Source organism: Miscanthus floridulus, chromosome 4 (genome assembly GCF_019320115.1).
Source record: "Miscanthus floridulus cultivar M001 chromosome 4, ASM1932011v1, whole genome shotgun sequence".
NCBI lineage: Eukaryota > Viridiplantae > Streptophyta > Magnoliopsida > Poales > Poaceae > Miscanthus > Miscanthus floridulus.
Genome location: NC_089583.1, coordinates 40,382,635 through 40,402,322, shown reverse-complemented (window position 1 = coordinate 40,402,322; position 19,688 = coordinate 40,382,635). Strand labels below are relative to the sequence as shown.

General features: G+C 43.6%; 1 protein-coding gene, 1 long non-coding RNA gene and 1 pseudogene across 2 annotated transcripts; 1 reads left to right on the top strand and 2 right to left on the bottom strand.

Moving 5' to 3' along the window:
- The first annotated feature begins 656 nt into the window (after positions 1–656).
- On the top strand, positions 657–1,191 carry LOC136551382 (uncharacterized). Its single transcript, XR_010782542.1, has 3 exons — positions 657–772; positions 840–1,052; positions 1,114–1,191. It is a non-coding gene; the product is annotated as an uncharacterized lncRNA (long non-coding RNA).
- An 11,685-nt stretch (positions 1,192–12,876) lies between these two features.
- Positions 12,877–15,367, bottom strand: LOC136551380 (CRIB domain-containing protein RIC7-like). The gene is made up of 5 exons (XM_066542939.1): positions 14,797–15,367; positions 14,525–14,651; positions 14,300–14,424; positions 13,927–14,017; positions 12,877–13,617 (listed from the first exon to the last, which is right to left on the bottom strand). The coding sequence occupies exons 2-5, from the start codon at positions 14,583–14,585 to the stop codon at positions 13,190–13,192; spliced, it is 705 nt and encodes a 234-aa protein (XP_066399036.1). The 5' UTR covers positions 14,586–14,651; positions 14,797–15,367; the 3' UTR covers positions 12,877–13,189.
- Positions 15,368–17,173: 1,806 nt separating this feature from the next.
- LOC136551379 (glycolipid transfer protein 1-like) lies at positions 17,174–18,540 on the bottom strand (annotated as a pseudogene).
- Between the last annotated feature and the right edge of the window lie 1,148 nt (positions 18,541–19,688).

The following is a 19,688-nucleotide window of genomic DNA, read 5'->3' as shown; positions in this document are numbered from 1 at the left end:
TTCTTCATCAAGTGTCTCAGAAACTTTTGCTTGGCGAACCCATCGGCAACCTAGGAGGCCCGTGGTGGTTTATCAACATGTGGCTGAATGCCCATATGCACAAACGTCTGCAATGGGACTTTTTTGCCCAACAATTCCCACGAGAAATTGCTGAAGACCATGTGCTTGGGGATGATGAATCAGCAACACGCTCACCCCTCAATTTTGGTGAAGCCATAATTGTCCTTCCTGGAACAGAGGCCAATGAAGACCAGATCGGTAGATTCTTCCAGAGCCTCTACAATGGTCTTTCTCGTGATCATAGGGCCTGGGTACCTTATATTGACGAAGAAAACAGATTCCCCCTTCTTTTCAACTTTGCCGATGACACTCTGAATCAGGATAAGGAACTCATGATGGCCATCATTACTCCCAGGGTAATCCCAGTAAATACATTTGGTAGCAGAAAAACACCAGCATTACGTATGAATTTTACAACCCATCGGCAGTATCCCGTCAATTGGCTTTTGGGCAACTGCCAATCAAACTTTGCTTTGCCGATATGATCAAACCCAGGGAAACAATTACCTGCGGAACAGATTGGAACAAGGTAGTACAACTCTCCCCCGATACCGATACTACAGATGTTGATATATCCACCTGGACGCCAGTATCTTTCATCACCGAGTCATATAAGCAATGGTGGCGAGAGTGGAAGGAACAACTGTTTGCAACATCTGTTCACACATATCGGCACATGATCGACCCTGAATACGCCATTCCCGATGACGCAGTAAGTTCCTTTTAGCTCCCTTCCGCTTTTTCCTTTCATATATCGGTAACTAACTCTCTCGTGACAGGTTAACAACCCAGCACCAACTATGAGCAAAAGTGGGAAACCCTTCGATCTTCGGCCTATTTCCTCGATATCACCGATCGGCTACAACGCTCCCACCTTAGCCGCTTTGACTCACCAGAAGATCCGTACCAAGACCATCACCTCCAAGTCCAAATTGGCTACAGCCAGGGCCACTCCATCGGCTGCTGCTACAACCTTGGTCAAGGCATTCAAGGTAACAACCTTGTTTATTTCTACTCATGCCGATCACAAACTATATTAACATTAATCACCAGGGGGTAAGAGCTGCTGCTGGATCGTCATCGGCAATTCCTCCGATATCAAGCACCACTTCTTTTGACGAACCTTCAGAGGTATTTTCTTAACTTTACATTTTATCTGTTAAATATCATACCTTACACTTGTTTTGCAGCAACAATTGGGTACATCGGCAAGCGTACCAGATGTCCAAGCTTCACAATCAACAAGTGCCGATGCCCTCCAGCCAATCGTTGCCGATGCCCAAGCAAAGCGCAAAGCTTTAACAGATGCTGAAGCACAGCCAAAACGACAAAGGTCCATGCCGATCCCTACATCTGCCCCAATGTCATCGGTCATCATACCTCAAGAGCCAACCACCGATGAAGTCACAGAGTATATCCCATCGGCAAGCTCAACCGATCCCCCACACGACATACTCCAGGTTGCTTCCTCTAGTCAAGCACAGGAAATCGCCTTGAAACAGGTAAACCGATTAACCTAGCTGATTTACAATACTCATACTTATCCTTAACTGACCTCCTTTCCTTTTCCTCAGGAACAAGACTCCCCAAACAGCCTATTCTCCTTCGCTATTGACGTCTCTGACGATGATGGAGAGGAAACAAGTTCTTCCCTTGCACTAGGAACAATATTGGCAGAAACTAAGTCCAGGTTGGAAGCTCTCCTGAACTTGCTATAGCAGGATACCGCCCAACTGGTAGATGACTCGGACCCCGCAAAGGCAATTTTCAAAACAATCCGTGGCCAGGTCCCTGCCGATGTTGAAGAAGTACTCTTCCCAGCAGCCCATTTAGAGAGTCGCCAACTACAATATCAACGGGCTGCTCAACGTATTGCCGATAGAGCAGCTCAGGCTCAACTCAAAGAAGAGATGCTACAACTGAAACAAATTGCCGATGAGAAGCACAAGGGCATCGGCAACTTGCAGACTTCGGGTGCTGAACATAAGCAGAAAATCTTGGATTTATCAGCAAGGAAGATGGCTCTATTGGCTGAATTGAAGGAAGTCGATGTAGCCTTAACTCATGCTCAACAAAAAGAAAGCCAGCTACCCAATGCCATCAAAGCCCTTCAGCAAGAAAGAGATATCCAGGCTCGCAAAGCTTTGGCCATGAAGAAAAAACTCAAGCCTATGGAGGGTACTGTCGATGACGATATCAAAGAAATGGAGGAAGCCGAGCAGATTCGCCTGCGTGCGATATTAGCTATCCAATCCTTGTTGAACTTGTAATCTTGTTTATTGTATCGGCACTTTATGAGACATTGACATCCTTGCATAATTCTAGCCGATAGGACTGTTATCGGCACTTATACTTTTATGCATCCATCCAGATACTAGGGTAATATTTCTTTAAATATTTTCCATTTAATGCTCTAGGAAACACAACCCCTTCGAGGGTTTCTAGAATATATGCGTTACCAGGAACAGACTGATTTATCCGATATGGACCTTCCCAATTAGGAGACCACTTTCCAAACTTTGAACTTTTAGTCCCAATCGGTAAAACCAATTTCCAGACCAGATCTCCATCGGCAAACTCCTTTATCTTCACCTTCTTGTCATACCATCTGGCTACTCTTTTCTTATTTTCTTCGATGCTAACTAAAGCCCTTAACCGATGACCCACCATATCTTCCAACTCATCCTTCATAAGGGTATTATAATCATCGGCTGTCAGCTGATTTTGAGAACGTATTCGCCTAGAGCCAATTTTAATTTCCCAAGGCAATACTGCATCGTGTCCATATACTAACTGATAAGGCGTTACTTTGGTCGCACCATGACATGACATCCGATATGACCACAAGGCTTCATTTAATACTGTATGCCACCTCCTAGGATTTTCTTTAATTTTGCGCTTAATGAGTTTGATGATCCCTTTGTTAGAAGCCTCAGCTTGACCATTAGCTTGAGCATAATATGGAGAAGAATTTAAAACTTTAATTCCCATACCTACAACAAACTCATCAAATTCTCCTGATATAAACATAGTGCCCTGATCGGTAGTGATAGTCTGAGGAATACCAAATCGGTAGACAATATGCTCTTTCACAAAATCAATCATATTAACCGATGTCACCTTTTTTAAAGGAATTGCCTCAACCCATTTTGTGAAATAATCGGTAGCAACCAGAATAAATTTATGTCCTTTACTCGATGGCGGATAAATCTGACCAATGAGATCAATAGCCCATCCCCGGAATGGCCACGGTTTGATTATAGGGTTCATAGCCGATGCAGGCGCTCTTTGAATATTACCAAACTTTTGACACCCCTGACATCCTTTAAAATATTTAAAACAATCTTCAAGAATAGTCGGCCAATAGTACCCATTCCTTCTGATCATCCACTTCATCTTGAAAGCCGATTGATGCGCCCCACACACTCCTTCATGAATTTCACCCATCAAGCTTTTCGATTCATCACTGCTAACACATCTAAGTAAAACTCCATCTATAGTTTGATAATATAATTCATCATCGAGGAGCACATACTTAGTAGCTTGGAACCTTATACGTCTCTCAACCTTTCTATATGGATCCTTTAAATAATCGACAACCTCCTTCCTCCAGTCATCGGTATCAACTACCGATGTTAGCACTTCCTGAATAGGCTGATACCCTGAAGCATACTGAGCTAGTCGATTAGCTTCCTCATTATGCAACCGAGAGATATGTTCAAGACGAAAATCTCTAAATCCTTTCAACAATTGCAAACATCTTTCATAATACGAAATCAAAGCTTCACTTCGGCATTCATAAATTCCAGTCAATTGATTTATAACTAGCATAGAATCACCAAAGATTTCAACAGCATCGGCACGTATCTCCTTCAGTAATTCTAACCCTTTTATCAAGGCTTGGTATTCAGCCTGATTGTTTGTCGATGTAGCAACAATCGGCAATGAAAACTCATACTTCCTTCCTTGAGGTGAAATCAACACAATGCCGATACCTGCTCCTTCACCGCATGTGGAACCATCGAAGAAAAGTGTCCAAGGGGCAATCTCCAGAGAGTCCACTATATTACAATGCTGAGTAACGAAATCAGCCATAACTTGCCCCTTAACTACCTTGGTCGATTCGTAACGTAGTTCAAATTCTGATAATGCTAAAATCCACTTGCCGATTCTACCACTTAATATCGGCATTGACAGCATGTACTTGACTACGTCGTCTTTGCATATGACCGTACATTCAGCAGATAACAAATAATGTCTCAATTTGACACAAGAAAAGTATAAACATAGACATAATTTTTCGACGGCCGAATACCTTGTCTCAGCATCCACTAATCTTCTGCTCAGATAATAAATAACATGTTCTTTCCCTTCAAATTCTTGAATAAGAGCTGAACCAATAACAGTATCATCAGCTGACAAATACAACCTGAAAGGCTTCCCGTGTTGAGGTGGAACTAGCACTGGAGGATTTGTTAAATATTTCTTAATTTCATCGAGGGCTAACTGCTGCTCAGCTCCCCATACAAATTCCTGATCGGCCTTCAATTTAAGTAATGGACTGAAAGCCTTGATCTACCCGACAGACTAGATATGAATCTTCTAATGAAATTAATCTTACCGATCAAAGATTGCAATTCAGTCTTATTGGCAAGAGCAACCACCTTGTTAATTGCATCAATAGACTTCCTACTGATTTCGATGCCCCGCTGATGCACCATAAAACCCAAGAATTGACCTACCGATACACCAAATGCATATTTATTAGGATTCATCTTCAATCCATGCTTCCTTATACACTCCAGTATCTTTCGTAGATCGGCTAGATGTTTTGTGATATCTCCAGACTTAATCACCACATCATCAATGTAGATCTCTACTAATGTGCCGATGTATTCATGAAAAATAAAGTTCATAGCTCTCTGATAAGTAGCGCCGGCATTTTTCAAACCAAACGTCATAACTATCCACTCAAACAACCCCACATGACCTGGACATCTGAAAGCAGTCTTGGGAATATCTTCTTCAGCCATGAATATTTGATTGTAGCCTGCATTACCATCCATGAAGCTGATAATTTGATGTCCGGCTGCAGCATCAATCAACAAATCAGCAATCGGCATTGGATAGCCATCCATCGGTGTGGCTTTATTGAGATTCCTGAAATCAATACAAACACGAAGCTTTCCATTCTTCTTATAAACAGGAACCACATTAGAGATCCACTCTGCATATCGACACTGCCGAATAAACTTTGCCTCAATTAATTTAGTTATTTCGGCCTTAATATCAGGAAGTATATTAGGGTTGCATCGGCGCGCTGGCTACTGATGTGGCCGAAATCCAGATTTGATAGGTAACCGATGTTCAACTACCGATCGGTCTAACCCAGGCATCTCAGTATAATCCCAAGCAAAACAATCTTTATACTCTTTTAACACATCAATTATTTGCTGCTTACACTTGGAATCTAACTTAGCACTAATAAAAGTAGGTCTTGGCCTATCGCCATCACCGATATCTACTTCTACTAAATCATCTGCCAATGTGAACCCTTGACCTAATTTTCCATCATTGGCAAACCTATCCATTAAAACTCTTCTTCAGAACCGACTGCTTGGATCGGTGGAATTTCATAATCAGCAACTCTAAGGAACTCTTTTTCCCAAGCTTCTCCTGATATGCATTTAGTTCGCTCATAAGTATCTGACTCTGCCGATGCGATGATATAAGAAGAATCACCAGGGACAACCTCAATCTTATCCCCAATCCACTGTACGAGGCATTGATGCATTGTAGAAGGAACACAACAATTAGCATGAATCCAATCCCTCCCTAGAAGCAGATTATACGCACCCTTGCCGTTAATAACAAAGAACGTCGTCGGCAAGGTTTTGCTGCCGATGGTCAATTCAACGCATACTGCCCCTTTAGCCGGTGACACATTGCCTTCAAAATCTTTCAGCATCATATCGGTTTTGGTCAAGTCTTGATCTCCCTTACCAAGTTTTCGATACATCACATAAGGCATAATATTAATCGCAGCCCCTCCATCAATAAGTACCTTAGACACAGGCTGCCCATCAACTCTGCCCTTCACAAACAAAGCCTTAAGATGCTGTCTCTCGTCATCGATAGGTTTCTCAAAAACAACCATCATTGGATCTAGTGTCAACTGAGCTACTTGATCAGAGAGAACAACTTCTTCCTCATTATTAGATAGTGCCAAAAATTCCATCGACAACATGAATACCATATTAACATTTGCCGATGGACCCTTAATTTTGTGTTTTACCTGCCACTGCTGATGATCGGACCTCTCATTGGAGGAATTTTCCTCTTGGTATAAATCCTCCTGACGCTCACGTTGTATCCTCCTTCTCTGTGTCTTTGTTAGACCCTCCGGGCACCATCGAGGAAACTTGGTTTTCCAAACCGGCTGATAACAGGTCCTAGTCGATTCTACACGGCGTATATTAGGGTCCCTGTAGAATATTTCCTCATCGGGAACTCTTGCATTTGCCATTTCCTCAAGCTCCTCTTGATTCCTTGGAAAATATCCAGCGCGTTTACCAAGCCTTTCATGTACACTAAGTCTGCCCCCTAGCCGATCATGCACTGATGCTCTGCTTCTGATCGGCTCATTGATAAATAAACCCTGATTGCCAGGTTGAAATCTTCTTTCTGACCGATTGACCCCATAATAACCATTGTACTCAGGGCAATTTTCAACAGTTGGCAATTTAATACCTTCTTCCCAGCAATGGATAAAAAACGGGCACCTCCAATGATCTTTATGCCAATGCCATTCTTCCCGACGTCTTTCTTCTTGCTGTTGTTGATATCGATCATTACGCTGACGCCAACCCTCCTGCTGCCTTCGATGAGTAATCACAATGCCAGGTCGAGGAGGTTTTTTGGAACTACTGCTTTCTCCCAGCAAACCCTTACTTTTTGCATCATCGGTAGTTATCCGATGTTGGGGATCCACTGATGCGTTTTTCTCAGCAGCCTCGGACGTCAATACCTTGGTCTTCCCTTTGGCCTCCAACGTATTTGCTGGAAAAGGGTGTTGATCAATTTTCATCGGCCTTTGGGCATTGGAAGTACCAAACTTAATTCTCCCAGATTCAATAGCCGATTGTACCTGTTGCTTGAACACCTTGCACTCATTTGTACTGTGTGAAGTTGCATTGTGCTATTTGCAGTACAAGATCTTCTTCAACTCTTCTGCTGATGGGATCACATGATTAGGTGACAGCTTAATTTGGCCCTCTTGAAGCAGAAGATCAAATATTTTGTCGGCCTTGGTGATATCAAAGGTAAACTTTTCTGGCTCTTTTTGACCAAAGGGACAAGATATCGGCTTTTTATTCTTAACCCACTCAGCTAAGCCGATAACTGGTTCTTCATCAGAATCAGAATCTCCTACTTCTTCAACAAATGATACCTTTTTACTCCAATTCTTTTTAGGTTCAAAAACCCTAGTATCTTGATCAGAGATCCTTTGCACAAGATGACTGAGGCTTTCAAACTCCTGAGAAGCATATCTGTCTTTAAGATGTGGCAATAACCCTTGGAAAGCCAGATCGGCAAGCTGCCGATCATCCAGCACTAGACTGTAGCACTTATTTTTTACATCTCGTAGTCTTTGCACAAAGCTCTCTACCGATTCATCATTGCACTGTCTCAATTTTACTAAATCAGTAAGCTTCTTTTCATGGATTCCAGCAAAGAAATACTTATGAAATTGTTTTTCTAGATCAGCCCAGGTAATAATAGAATTTGGTGGTAATGAAATGAACCACGTAAATGCCGATCCAGACAAATATGATGAAAATAATCAAACTCTTAATTCATCCCTGCTAGCTGCCTCTCCACATTGAATAATGAAGCGATTGACGTGTTCCATTGTTGATGTGTCATCTTGCCCGGAGAATTTAGTGAAATCTGGTACCTTGTACCGATTTGGGAGAGGAATTAAATCATATGCAGGAGGATATGGAGTCCGATAAGAATAAGTATTGACCTTGGGCTTTATCCCAAACTGATCCTTCATAATTTCTGCTATCCTATCGGTCCAAAAAGCATCAGCCTCCTGATGACGAACTGGCTGAATTTCTACAGGAAGTGCCTGCTGATATCCCTCCACATATCTTTGTGGCCCACGATCTCCAGCAATTGGCATATTCGCCGTTACTTGTGGTCCATTAACCTGTTGGAAAGGATTCATCGGCTGTGCTACCGATGCTTGATTCTGGACACCAGCTTGCATATAACCCTGTTGAATCTCTACAATCTGTTGATTTTGCTGAACTGTATGTTGAACAGGTAACTGTCCTGACCAACCATTATTAGAACCCATCGGTACAAAACTTACCGATGGCTGGTAATTTGCTGACATTGTTGGATAATTATAACCAGCTTGAGGCATAAACTGAACCCCAGTTTGACTCATAACAGGGGCTTTCTGCTACATCGGCAGTAAGCTTGCCGATGGATTTGAACTGGGCATTTGAACCAAAGGCATCTGGAAACCCCCTGGAGTTGGTTGCACAGTAGTTGCTGTGGCATATTGAGGCACTTGGGCCATCGGTGAAACAGCCGATGGTATAGGAGCTTTTCCTACTACGTCAAACACTTGAGGTAATCCAGGATTGAAAGCAGATGACTCCGGAGGCATACCATATCCCCACCAATTAGTAGGAATCTGGCTATTCTGAGACACAGGGCCTGACATAGCTGATGCCGATAGATCTGTACTAAGCTGAATTTGTCCTCCTGGTAGTACCGGATCTGATCGTATCGGTGTAGATTGAATATTAGGTAAGCCTGCCGATACTGGAGAAGAAGTAACTTCTGTACCCACAATGGCCGAGGGAGCCGATGGAGTATTGACAGATGCCGGCTCTAGTTGGTGATAGGCAGGCCCAACATAATGCGGTGACACTTGTCCTTCTTTGAGAGTTCGAACCACAGCATTATGAACAGTATTGGACAACACATTGGAATGATTAATCAAAGCATGATTTACTGCAGAATTAACCATCTCTTGAAGTTTACCAGGATTGGAGTCAAAGGTAACCTACCGAGGCAACGGCAAATCTTGCTTCTGGATGACTTGTCCACTCTTGTTCAGGCTAAACGATTTCAGACAAAGCTGCATGTATTCTTCTATGGCCTTTTCCATAGCCTGCCTCTGCTCTTCCTTAAGATCTTCTTCTGATACCGCGATAATGTTCCCCGCATCGATCTCGGAATTGAACATATTGATCGGATTGGTTTGTCCCACCGGGCGTGCCAAAAGATGTGTTGATGCAAAAGTGGATCTACAAACCTAAAGGGCTAATACCCGAATCGATATCCAAGGCGTGCCAGTCGATTTGACCTGTTAATCGACAAGGATGAAGATACGAGCACTTTGGTCCTGACAACAGCGATACGCCCGGAAGTCACGGCCAAGAGGTACTCACGCGGAACTCGAGGATCGCCGAAGGTCGCACTGAAGCGATGCAGCTCGCCGAATCAATGAGAACTCGTAAAGAGAAAATAATGCAAATTGACGAAGTCGCCGAAAAGTAAGTAGATGCAAATAGGAGTAAAAATTGGTTTTGATATTGATTGATATATCTAATTACATTGCCTCTCACTCCATATTTATACCCTGATCTAAAGAGACACAACCAAACACAACTAGGACACCAAGCCCATATCTAAGGAAACACGTGACTCTTACATGAATCATACTCTAACAAATATAGAAAAGGAAATCAACTCCTATCTATTTCCCTGTCCGCCTCAATTACGATGGAAATCTCACCGTCCTCCTTCCCATCGGCATACCCCCTGTTTCATCGGCAGTAGTCCTCAAGTCTTCCTTCATCAGCATACTCCTTGTTTCATCGGTAGTAGTCCTCAAGTCTTCCTTCATCGGCATACTCCCTGTTTCATCGGCAGTAGTCTTCAAGCCTCCCTTCATCGGCATCGACAATGACACCTTCAACCTCATCGGCAACGCCTGAGTCTAAATCAACCTCTCCATCGACCATCACCAGCTATCGGCAACCATCTTTACAAGCTGGCTTTCATCGGCTATCAAGTATACAGTAACTTTCCCCTTGCCGATTAGTCCACTCCGATCATTTTGACACGTGCAAAAAACGGTGTCAACAGAAGTACATCTCCGAGATGCACCACAATGGGCGCATCCAGGCCCACATAGACTACTACAGGTCGATACTTAGGTAGTCCCTCCCCAAGCCTCAAGCAAGACGGATTACGCTGACCCGGGACCAGTACCTTGAGGTAGGCGAATAACATTCATAATGATTCGTTTTGATATTAAGTAGGTTCAATTTCATCTTCTTATATGTCAAATACTCGATGACTTGTAGGTGATTCCCTGGTGGTGCCGATCGTATCCCGAGTGCTGGGCCATGATCGTGGACAAGTGGTTATCACAGGACTTTGTTGACACGCACGAGAGGCAGCGGGAACAGCGTCTGATGAGGCAAGGTCCAAGTCACCATCAAGGCAGCCGTAGCCTCCCCGGATACAAACAAGCATACGTAAGTGATTTCTTTCATTTATTTTGACGCTCAATTCTGTTTGATTTCTCACCATCTTTCCGTCTTTCTCGCAGGAGGCTATGCACCTGGGCGAGGAGGTCTCGGAGTTCTCTGCGTGGGCTATGTCCCACATGGGCAGGGCGTCGTCCTCTGTCTCCTTCGACCCGGCTGCCCTGCCCCAGGTGTACTCCGACCCAAACGTGTACACTAAAGTCCAAGAGTACACGTCAACGATAAGGCAGATCTATGGGGAAGATTACAATGTGCGCACTGAGCCCATTGATGTAGAGGCGATCATGAGGCTCGGAGGAGGCAAGAAGCACGGGCGGCTGTGGATTGCAGACGGCGCCATCGACTCCACCACTGTTCCCTCCCTCGACGCTATCCGAGCGCAGAGCACGAGCTCCAGCCAGTCTATACGTCCACGGCCTTCTCCAGCACTGCAGCAGGTCCAAGCACTCTAGGTAATTCCTGTTTTACTCATCGTACGTAGATATTTACACACCTAAATTAGATTTGCATTACTGATACATTGAAGTGAAATATTGTAGACCGAGCTGCAAGAAACAAAAAGGCAAAGTCAAGAGCAGAACGTGGAGCTGACCACACAGCTGTAGGCCTAGAAGGTCGCGTTCAAGGCCGCACAGAAGCAGATAGCGGAGATGATGGTGATCATGCAAAGTCTTGGGCAAGCATCGGGTGTACCTGTGCAGTTTTTAGCTCCTCCACCTCCTACTCCTGCAGCTACTCCTGTAAGTATGAAAGTTCACTTTTCGCTTGTGCTTTGCATGTATGTCGGCGTTCGTGCCGTTGTGGATGTCGGCGTTCGTGCCGTCTTTTCTTGCAGGTTTTGGAAACCTCCCCATGCAGGGGAGGTGCTGCCGAAATTTTCAATTGAGTCTAATCTTTTTGTATTCCTACAATACTAGATGCAATCTCTAAGTTCCAAAACTGTTTTCCCGGATTACTCACACATGCAATCTCTGCTCCTTTGTGCAGCTTCCGTCCGCGGGTTCCAATCAACCCGCTAGTGCGTCACCGGGTGATCCTGCTTTTCCTTCACCATCGTCTCATAGGCTAGCTTGATGAGGACTCGTGCTAGGTGATGTGGTTGGACTTTAGCGTGATTTGTGATTTATAGTTGTGACTTGTGCTTGGATTTCATTAACTTGTCGTAATAAACATGTGAATGATGATGAACATGTGACTTGTCGTTGTAATATATTGTGATTTGTGGTTCACAATCATGGTTGTGATATATTGTGAGGTCTGTGTGATATATATATATGTATATATATGAAATGCTTGTGTCGATGGAATGCAAAAAACAAAACAAAATTTAAATTTCTGCCTCTTTGCCGAGGGCAATGACCAAGGCCCTCGACAAAGAAGGGTCCTTTGCCGAGGGCCCAAGCAATAGCCCTCGGCAAAGATTTTTTGGAAAAAAATCCTGACATTTCTTTGCCGAGGGCCAGGGAGCAGGCCCTCGGCAAAGGGTTAAAAAAATTCAAAAAAACCATTTCTTTGTCGAGGGCCGACCCTCGGCAAAGAATTTTTAAAAAATCCTGAAAATTTCTTTGCCGAGGGCTAGGGAGGAGGCCCTCGGCAAAGGGTTAAAAAAATTCAAAAAAACCATTTCTTTGCCGAGGGCCGGCCCTCGGCAAAGAATTTTAAAAAAATCCTGAAAATTTCTTTGCCGAGGGCCAGGGAGGAGGCCCTCGGCAAAGGTTTTTTAAAAAAAATAAAAATAATTATTTGCCCCGGCCCTCGGCAAAGATTTTTTTTTAAAAAAATAAAAAAATTTATTTGCCGAGGGTCGGCCCTCGGCAAACAAATTCAAAACAAAAAAACCATTTCTTTGCCGAGGGTCGGCCCTCGGCAAAGAAACCGCCAACGGCGTCGGCGCCTGACGGCTTCTTTTCTTTGCCGAGGGCCGTCCTGGCCCTCGGCAAAGGCTTTGCTGAGTGCCCGATAAAGGGCCCTCGGCAAAGACCCCTTCGCCGTCAAAAAATTCCCCGAGGGGTCTTTGCCGAGGGCAGCCCTCGACAAAGCCTTTGCCGAGGGTTTCTGGGCCTAGAGGCCCTCGGCAAAGCATGCGCCTCCAGTAGTGTACGTTGCACGCTAACACATCATTTGTTCCCACCATATAGAGATTATTACGTATAGTACATAATATGTGTCTCCTAATAAGATTCTAGTACGTGACAAGTATAATTTATATACGAGATAACAACAGGTCAGAAATATCTCGCACAAAGTATACTTTTTATATATGAAATCTTGAACAAGGTAACAACAGGTCAGAAAAAGCGGATCAATATTACAGAAAGAAACAGAGAAAAGAATGGCATTTGTGCGTGCACACCCACTCCTGAGAACGCATGTTCGTGACCTTGAACTCCTACATGCATGTGCCCTTCCGAGTACCATATACATAATATATCGATCGACCGCCACTTGATCTTACGAAATTGGCCTCAAAGTACTTTTCGGCATCTTGATTTCATCTCCAAAATTAAGTTCGTATACGAGGCCGCAGCCGCTTGGATTATCACCACCCTCTAGTCGTCGTCCACGGCGGGTGGGGTCGTCGCCGCCGCCCCCTCCTCCGGCGCGGCCGTGGTGGCGTCCTTGGCCGCGGCGCCACCGTTCCCCTCGGAGCTGCTCTTGTTTTTCCGGCGGTTGGACTTCTTGGGAACGGCGGGGAGGTCCTGGCAGGTGGCCGAGGCGTCGTCGCCGCCCGACTTGTCCTTCTTGCGGTTCTTGCGGGTGCCCTTCTTGCCCTTCTCCTTCTTCTTCTCCTCGGCGCCCTCGGCGCCGGTGACGTCCATGGAGGAGGTGGCGGAGCCCCGGGAGCGGTGTCGTCTCGACCGGCGCGTGCCGGGGGACGGTGGGGAGTCGCCCCCGCCGACGTCGGCGCCGCCTGCCTCGCTTTTCGTGTCCCTGAAGGAGGTGTCTCCGATGCTGCTTCCTCCATCCATGACTATCTCTGTCAGTGTCAGGCACACATGAGCGTTCAGTCCATGTCTTTGTGCACAAACCAAAGCATGTTTCTGGAAGGTAATGTCTGATGATCATAATTCTGCATGCATCACTTCAAATTTCAGGTCAAGTTAGGCTTTGTTTTCTCCTAATAAATATTGTCTTTCTTGTATTGAGTATTTTCTTCAAAAGGTGACATGTGACATCATTGCTAGCATGCATGCAACTTCCACAATGAAATGATTAATTGAGGGTTTGCATCTATCAAGAGGATGATGAAGACGAACAGGTTATATGTATGACCGGCGAAAACAACCTTGTGAAGCCCAGGGATTTGCAGCAGCGGTGCCCCCACTCTCGCTCCTAAAAGAGGACGAGTCAAGCGGTGCCGAGTGGTAATCCTTCATCTGTCAAAACCAACTTTTTTTTTTGTCATGCTACAATATCCAGTATCATAATTGATTTTTTTTTTTACATAAAATTGGTGCTGTCTTCTTGCATCAATAACCAATGCATACAACCAAAGTTGTTTGTTACATGAATAACTACTATGGTTGAGTATCTTACTGTCTTCAGGTCGACAAGGAAGACATTATTAGAATCAAGTAGACATGCATAAAGATTGTCTGCACATATGTTAAACATTTCCTTTGCTTCTATGCCAATGTCAAATAGTGTTGCCGGCTTACCCAGCTAGGTGCTCCTCCGGCATTATTGTTGTTGTTGTTGTTGGAGCCAGGACCATCCCAACCGATGTGTGCCACATGTTTTACATCCGTTGGGAACCCAATTTGCATTTCAGGCTCCTTACCATCTTGTGGTCGCAATTCAGTATGAAAAGAAATGATGAGGTCAATGCCACCCGTGCTATGAAAAATCAGTTTAAGGTCAATGAATAGTGTGATTGGGCATACCCATCATGTTTGAGATATAGCGGAATGGCTTCAGGATCCCCTTCTTCATCTTTGTGCCCATGTTTCTTCTCTTAAACCTTGCTTATATCAATGTGGATGCACGCACTCTTCTTGAACTCGCAAATTGCTGATCGGATCAATCGACAAAAAATACAGTGAAACGATATGATTGACCAAAAAGAAAAGAAAAGAAAAGAAAGGCCTATACATATTCATATTAGATGCTGAAAGTATGTATAAAATTGAACAGAATGTTGCATTGGAATACTTACTCTGCTGGGAACCTTAAACACTGTTAACAAGATTGTCCAAATGCTGGCAATTCTTGTTAACTGGTTCTCAACCTTCCTCAATGCGCTAGTGCCATTCTTCTCCCCTCTCAGTCTCTTTCTTTGTAAAGGCTAGCTCAATATTGTCTAGCCTCAGGCATTGCCAAAATATGATTCAGAAACTTACACTGACCGCAGCGGATGTCCCTTTGCGGTCAATGTTACTTCGAGGGTGAGAAGAGGAGATCTATCTTATGCCTAATTTTTTGGAGGGTCAAGAACCCTTTGAGCTTCTCCTAATATTATTCAACCATGCATGGGCGTAGGAAGAGGCTACCTGTCCCTTTCTTTTGGCTATTTAAGGAGAAGACGGTTATGGGAAACTGGATGGAGGATGCAGAGGAGTCTATCTAAAGATAGGCATTTGGGCAAAGATGTCAGTGCTGGAAATAATGCGTGGTTGTTAATTTTCACCATGATGAGTTCACATGATTTTGGCATTTTAACTTTTATATGCACATGGTCCGCTTCTGTCCATCCGTTTGGCCATGTTTATGGAAAATGTATTGACACTTAGAACATCAAATTTTTTTGACTAAATTTTCCATGAAGTATGTTTTGATAGAGCATTTATTTGAACTTGTAAATGTTAATATGTTTTTAGATAATTTGGTCAAATTTAGAGAACTATGACTATTTATCATTTTTGGTTAAATCATGCTATGTTTATTGATTTGAAATTCAAAGACAAATTTGCAACTACTAAGTCAATAAAACATTATTTTTGTAGGCATGATTGTGATGCTGTATAGTCTTCTCATTTAATTTATTCTATTCAAAGTCTAAGATGTACCTTTTTATCATTCTTGTAACCTTTAAGTCATGAAACAATGGTAGCTTGAAGGCCTTACAAAAATATATCTAAATTACAACCATGGATACAAAATATAGATAATTATTATTTATACAAAAGGCAACAGTTGCAGATCCACACCAGGGTAGCACGGGGCCATGCCCCCCCCCCCCCCCCCCCCCCCCCCCCCTCTTCTGAAAATCTTAGTACGGGTTTTGATAATTGAGTGGCAAATTAGGTGGAGTAATTACTTGCATGTGAGATGCATGGCAATGTGGTGAAGAGCTCAACATGTTAAGATGGAGATGTTGATGGAGGAGCGATGATCCTAGGACTCGCATGTCGCCTCAACGTGGAGTAGGTGATTGGCAAATCACTGAACCATGAGAAAACATCATGTGTCTCCCTCCACTGCGGTTTGATCCTTTGTACTCTTTATTTACTTTCAAGCATTTACATTCATAGAGAGATATTCTTATTGCTCGTCACTCTGCTAGGATGCAAACTTGGACATAGCATTAGATTGGTTGTAATATAAGGATTTGGGATGAAGTCATTGTTCAGCCGATAGTTTGATTCCACATCTTTATCAGCTAGGAATCATAATTAGTTTTAGAAACTAACTATTCACCCCTCTAGTCAGCCACCTTGATCCTACAAGTGGTATCATAGTCTCATTCTCTCATTTGAGTGGACTTCACCGTCATGAGAGTGAAAGGATGGCGACTAGTGGGTTAGAGTATACTTGTGAGACACATTTTTATGGCACACGTGTTTTACACGGTGGAAAGCTTGTATGTCTATTCATTTCCGTGCTATTAATCCAAAAATATGGTGGATCATAGATATAGGCTTTTCTCATACCTTGGATGAGCTCAATCCAACGAAAGAGCAAGAGAAATGCCTAGATGTTGATGCACAAGCTACTAACATTTTACTTGGTGTAAAGAAGTTTTCTATGCATGGATCAAACTTCAAGTTTTATATGAAGGATCCAACATTATTGATGGAGGTGATCACATTGAGGAGATGGTGATTGTAACAAAAAATATATACAGAGGAACAAAATGTTTGAATACCTAGAACAAAATCATGCAAATTAGAGGAACAGAAAATTATACGCTTGGAACAAAATATTGTGGATAGCACAACAATTATTATTAAAAAATTATGGAGAAATGTTATCATCCCAAAACGTTGTGTTTGCATTTGATAAATTAATTAGAGCAAAAAATGTGGACACCAGAAACAAAATATATACACGTAAACTAAAACAATAAAATTTCACAACTGAAAAAAATAAACATAACATGAAACAATAAAAGATTGAAAAAATATCATAGTGCGTTTTAAAACTCATGAGATAATTGAATTATTAGTAGAACCATATTTTCATGAATGGAACAAATGAAAATATAACATGGAAGAAGAGAAAAAATCAAATACATTGTTGGGCTGAATATATGTTACATCGGTAGTACGGACAAACATATATATAGGCTATAATAAAACAACCAGGCGATCTAATGCAAACACAAAACAGAGGTGAACAGATTTTATGGATAACAAGGAGTGTATAACAGATGTTACACTTGACACACAGAACCCAGGATACAAATTCTCGACAGGTGTTTGTTTCTGTGTAAGCCTGGCACAGAACATGAATGATAAACGATCAGGATGCCTTGAGATCGTCCATACCCACACAGGCCTGCAAGTAGACACAGGTGTATATCAGAAAACTACACCTTCAGAAAATGTTGGGTTGATTACACAAAATGTACAGTAATTTAGGCTGAACTTACCAGAAACTTGTGGTTTTCTTCCAGCAAAGGGGAGAATGTTGCGCAGAACTTCTCAATATCAGCGTTAATGTCGCCTGAACCACTGATGATCTCCATGAACTTCTTCCTGTCTGGGGCAAGCTTTATGGCAACCTGAGATTATGTGGCATTAGATTGTAAAGAAGTACCTCTCGGCTAATGGTACAACCAGTATTTACTGAAGTTTTCAGGTGTTAAAACAAAATTAACATCCACGTTACATCATCAGTAGTAGTTACTGGAGAGTTGGTAGGTTGTGAGAAGGTATGATAACTTCATCCGGAGCTTAGAAGTTAGATAAGGAGTAGTACCGAAAAGCTCGAAGTCGCCAACCAGCCATGCCATTTCTTCAGTGTTTTGCTGTAAGCGTCACTGCAAGCTTGTGGCATCTACCATTCTGGATGCTGTACTGGAACAGAGCGACCAAAAAGTCCATGACTCTATTGACAAACAAATGCAGAAAACAGTTCAATACTGATATGTGCTGATGAATGAAACACTGAAATTAAATACAATCTCCGAAAACATGCTGAAATAGGCAAATTTTGGGGGGTTACCTTGTCAGCCAGAGAAGGCCATTGGTACAGCTGCTAGAGCTTTTGGCTGTCTTGGCGCTGAGCCGCTGACTTCTACTTTCACCATGCTGTGCAACTGCTCATACTTTGTAGGATCAGACGCATATTTTGTCTCCAGCCTCTGCACGAGATCAAGAATGTGGCATCATAAACTGCAGTAGCAGCCAATCAGACGCATATATATGAAACTTGCAACGTGAACGGATTCGCCTTACCGTGATATTGCCTCCAATGTCTGTCTTGACGATCGACATGGCTGACCCAAATTTCTCTGCAATAATGATCCAAGAATCAGACCGCCATTTATCTAACCACATCAAAGTAATTAATGCTCATTGGTGATGAGCTCCATGAAAAACATCTCTCGTTTACCTAGCACTGGAAGGATTTGCTTGCATACTTGGAGAAACGGCTTGGTCAGGATCAAGCCACTCTCCGACTTGACATGCTTCATGCCCTCAAGGGAGGGTGTGAACACGGTCCCCTCCATCTGCATTTGTGCATGACGTTGGTTACATAAATGAATTAGGAAGAAGATAACCAAGAACAGGCGTTGCGCCAATCGATCACCTCGGGTTTACCAGAAAGAGGAACCAGACAGAAGACACGGTTATCAAGCTAACTTTATCGAAGCGGCTAGACAATCAATGAAATGATTGACACTAGTACTGAAAGATCATCAGACCACACGTAATGTTCCACGCTGAACTGAATCTCATCACAATAAAACTACCAAGGGAATCTGAAAAACAAAATCCTCAGTACTATTTCCTTAGTGAACCAACAGGCTTGCTACTACTTTAACTTGCTCCTAACCAACCAAGTAAACAGAAATCATACCAACAATTTCTGCAAAAAGATTAGCATTTAGCAACACCGATCCCAGAGCCTCATTTAGCATACGTGTAGCCTCCTCCAAATATTCAGTGCAATGCAAATTTACAAAGTGCACTCACCTACTCAGGACTCAGATGGACGACAGAAGAGAAGAGAAAAGAATGGGGAGGCAGCTTTGGGTGCAGAAAGAAGACCTCAGAAATGGAGGAGACGTGTGTCTGGATGGCCGAAGTGGGACTGTCGTGGGAGCCGATGAACTGGGCCGGGCCTCATGGTGGGATATATATTACAGTATCTCTCATCGGCCTCTCGTTTGAAACATGGGCTGATGGGCATGGGCAGCAGAGTTGTTTGCCACCTCGATCATATTGCAGGACGGCACGTCGCCGATCATGCTTGTACAACGACTGTAGTAAGGGATTCTTCAGTACAGTATCCCGTGTACTTGTTACTCGTCTAGTCCTGTTACTGCCTGAAGGCCCTGATTAAATAACTCAGACCTACAGGGGTCGATAACAAAACCCTAGAAAGCCCGGATTAAATAGTGTGTCTCCGCCGCACGCCCAAATTCGCTCTATTGTGGTTCCGGGCCATGGCGGAGCAGACACGGGACATCAAGGACATGGATGAAGCCGTCGGAGTCATAGACGTCCGCGTCCACAGCTAGTGCGCGGCATACCTGCTCGGCTAGTGGAGGGCCGCGTCCCGGCCCGCCAACACCTCGGCCAGCGCGGACGGGTCTCTGCTCCCAACGTTGATGGGTGACGGGAGATCCTCCCCCGGCCAGAGATGCGACGTGCGGCCTCC

What these genes read in the sequence shown, in the direction of transcription:
- LOC136551380 (XM_066542939.1), bottom strand. Translation starts at nt 14,585, where the DNA reads ATGGGCACAAAGATGAAGAAGGGGATCCTGAAGCCATTCCGCTATATC. An exon ending in CTATATCTCAAACATGATGG is followed by an intron (nt 14,425 to 14,524) that starts GTATGCCCAATC and finishes TGCGACCACAAG; the next exon opens with ATGGTAAGGAGCCTGAAATG. An exon ending in CCGGAGGAGCACCTAGCTGG is followed by an intron (nt 14,018 to 14,299) that starts GTAAGCCGGCAA and finishes TGGTTTTGACAG; the next exon opens with ATGAAGGATTACCACTCGGC.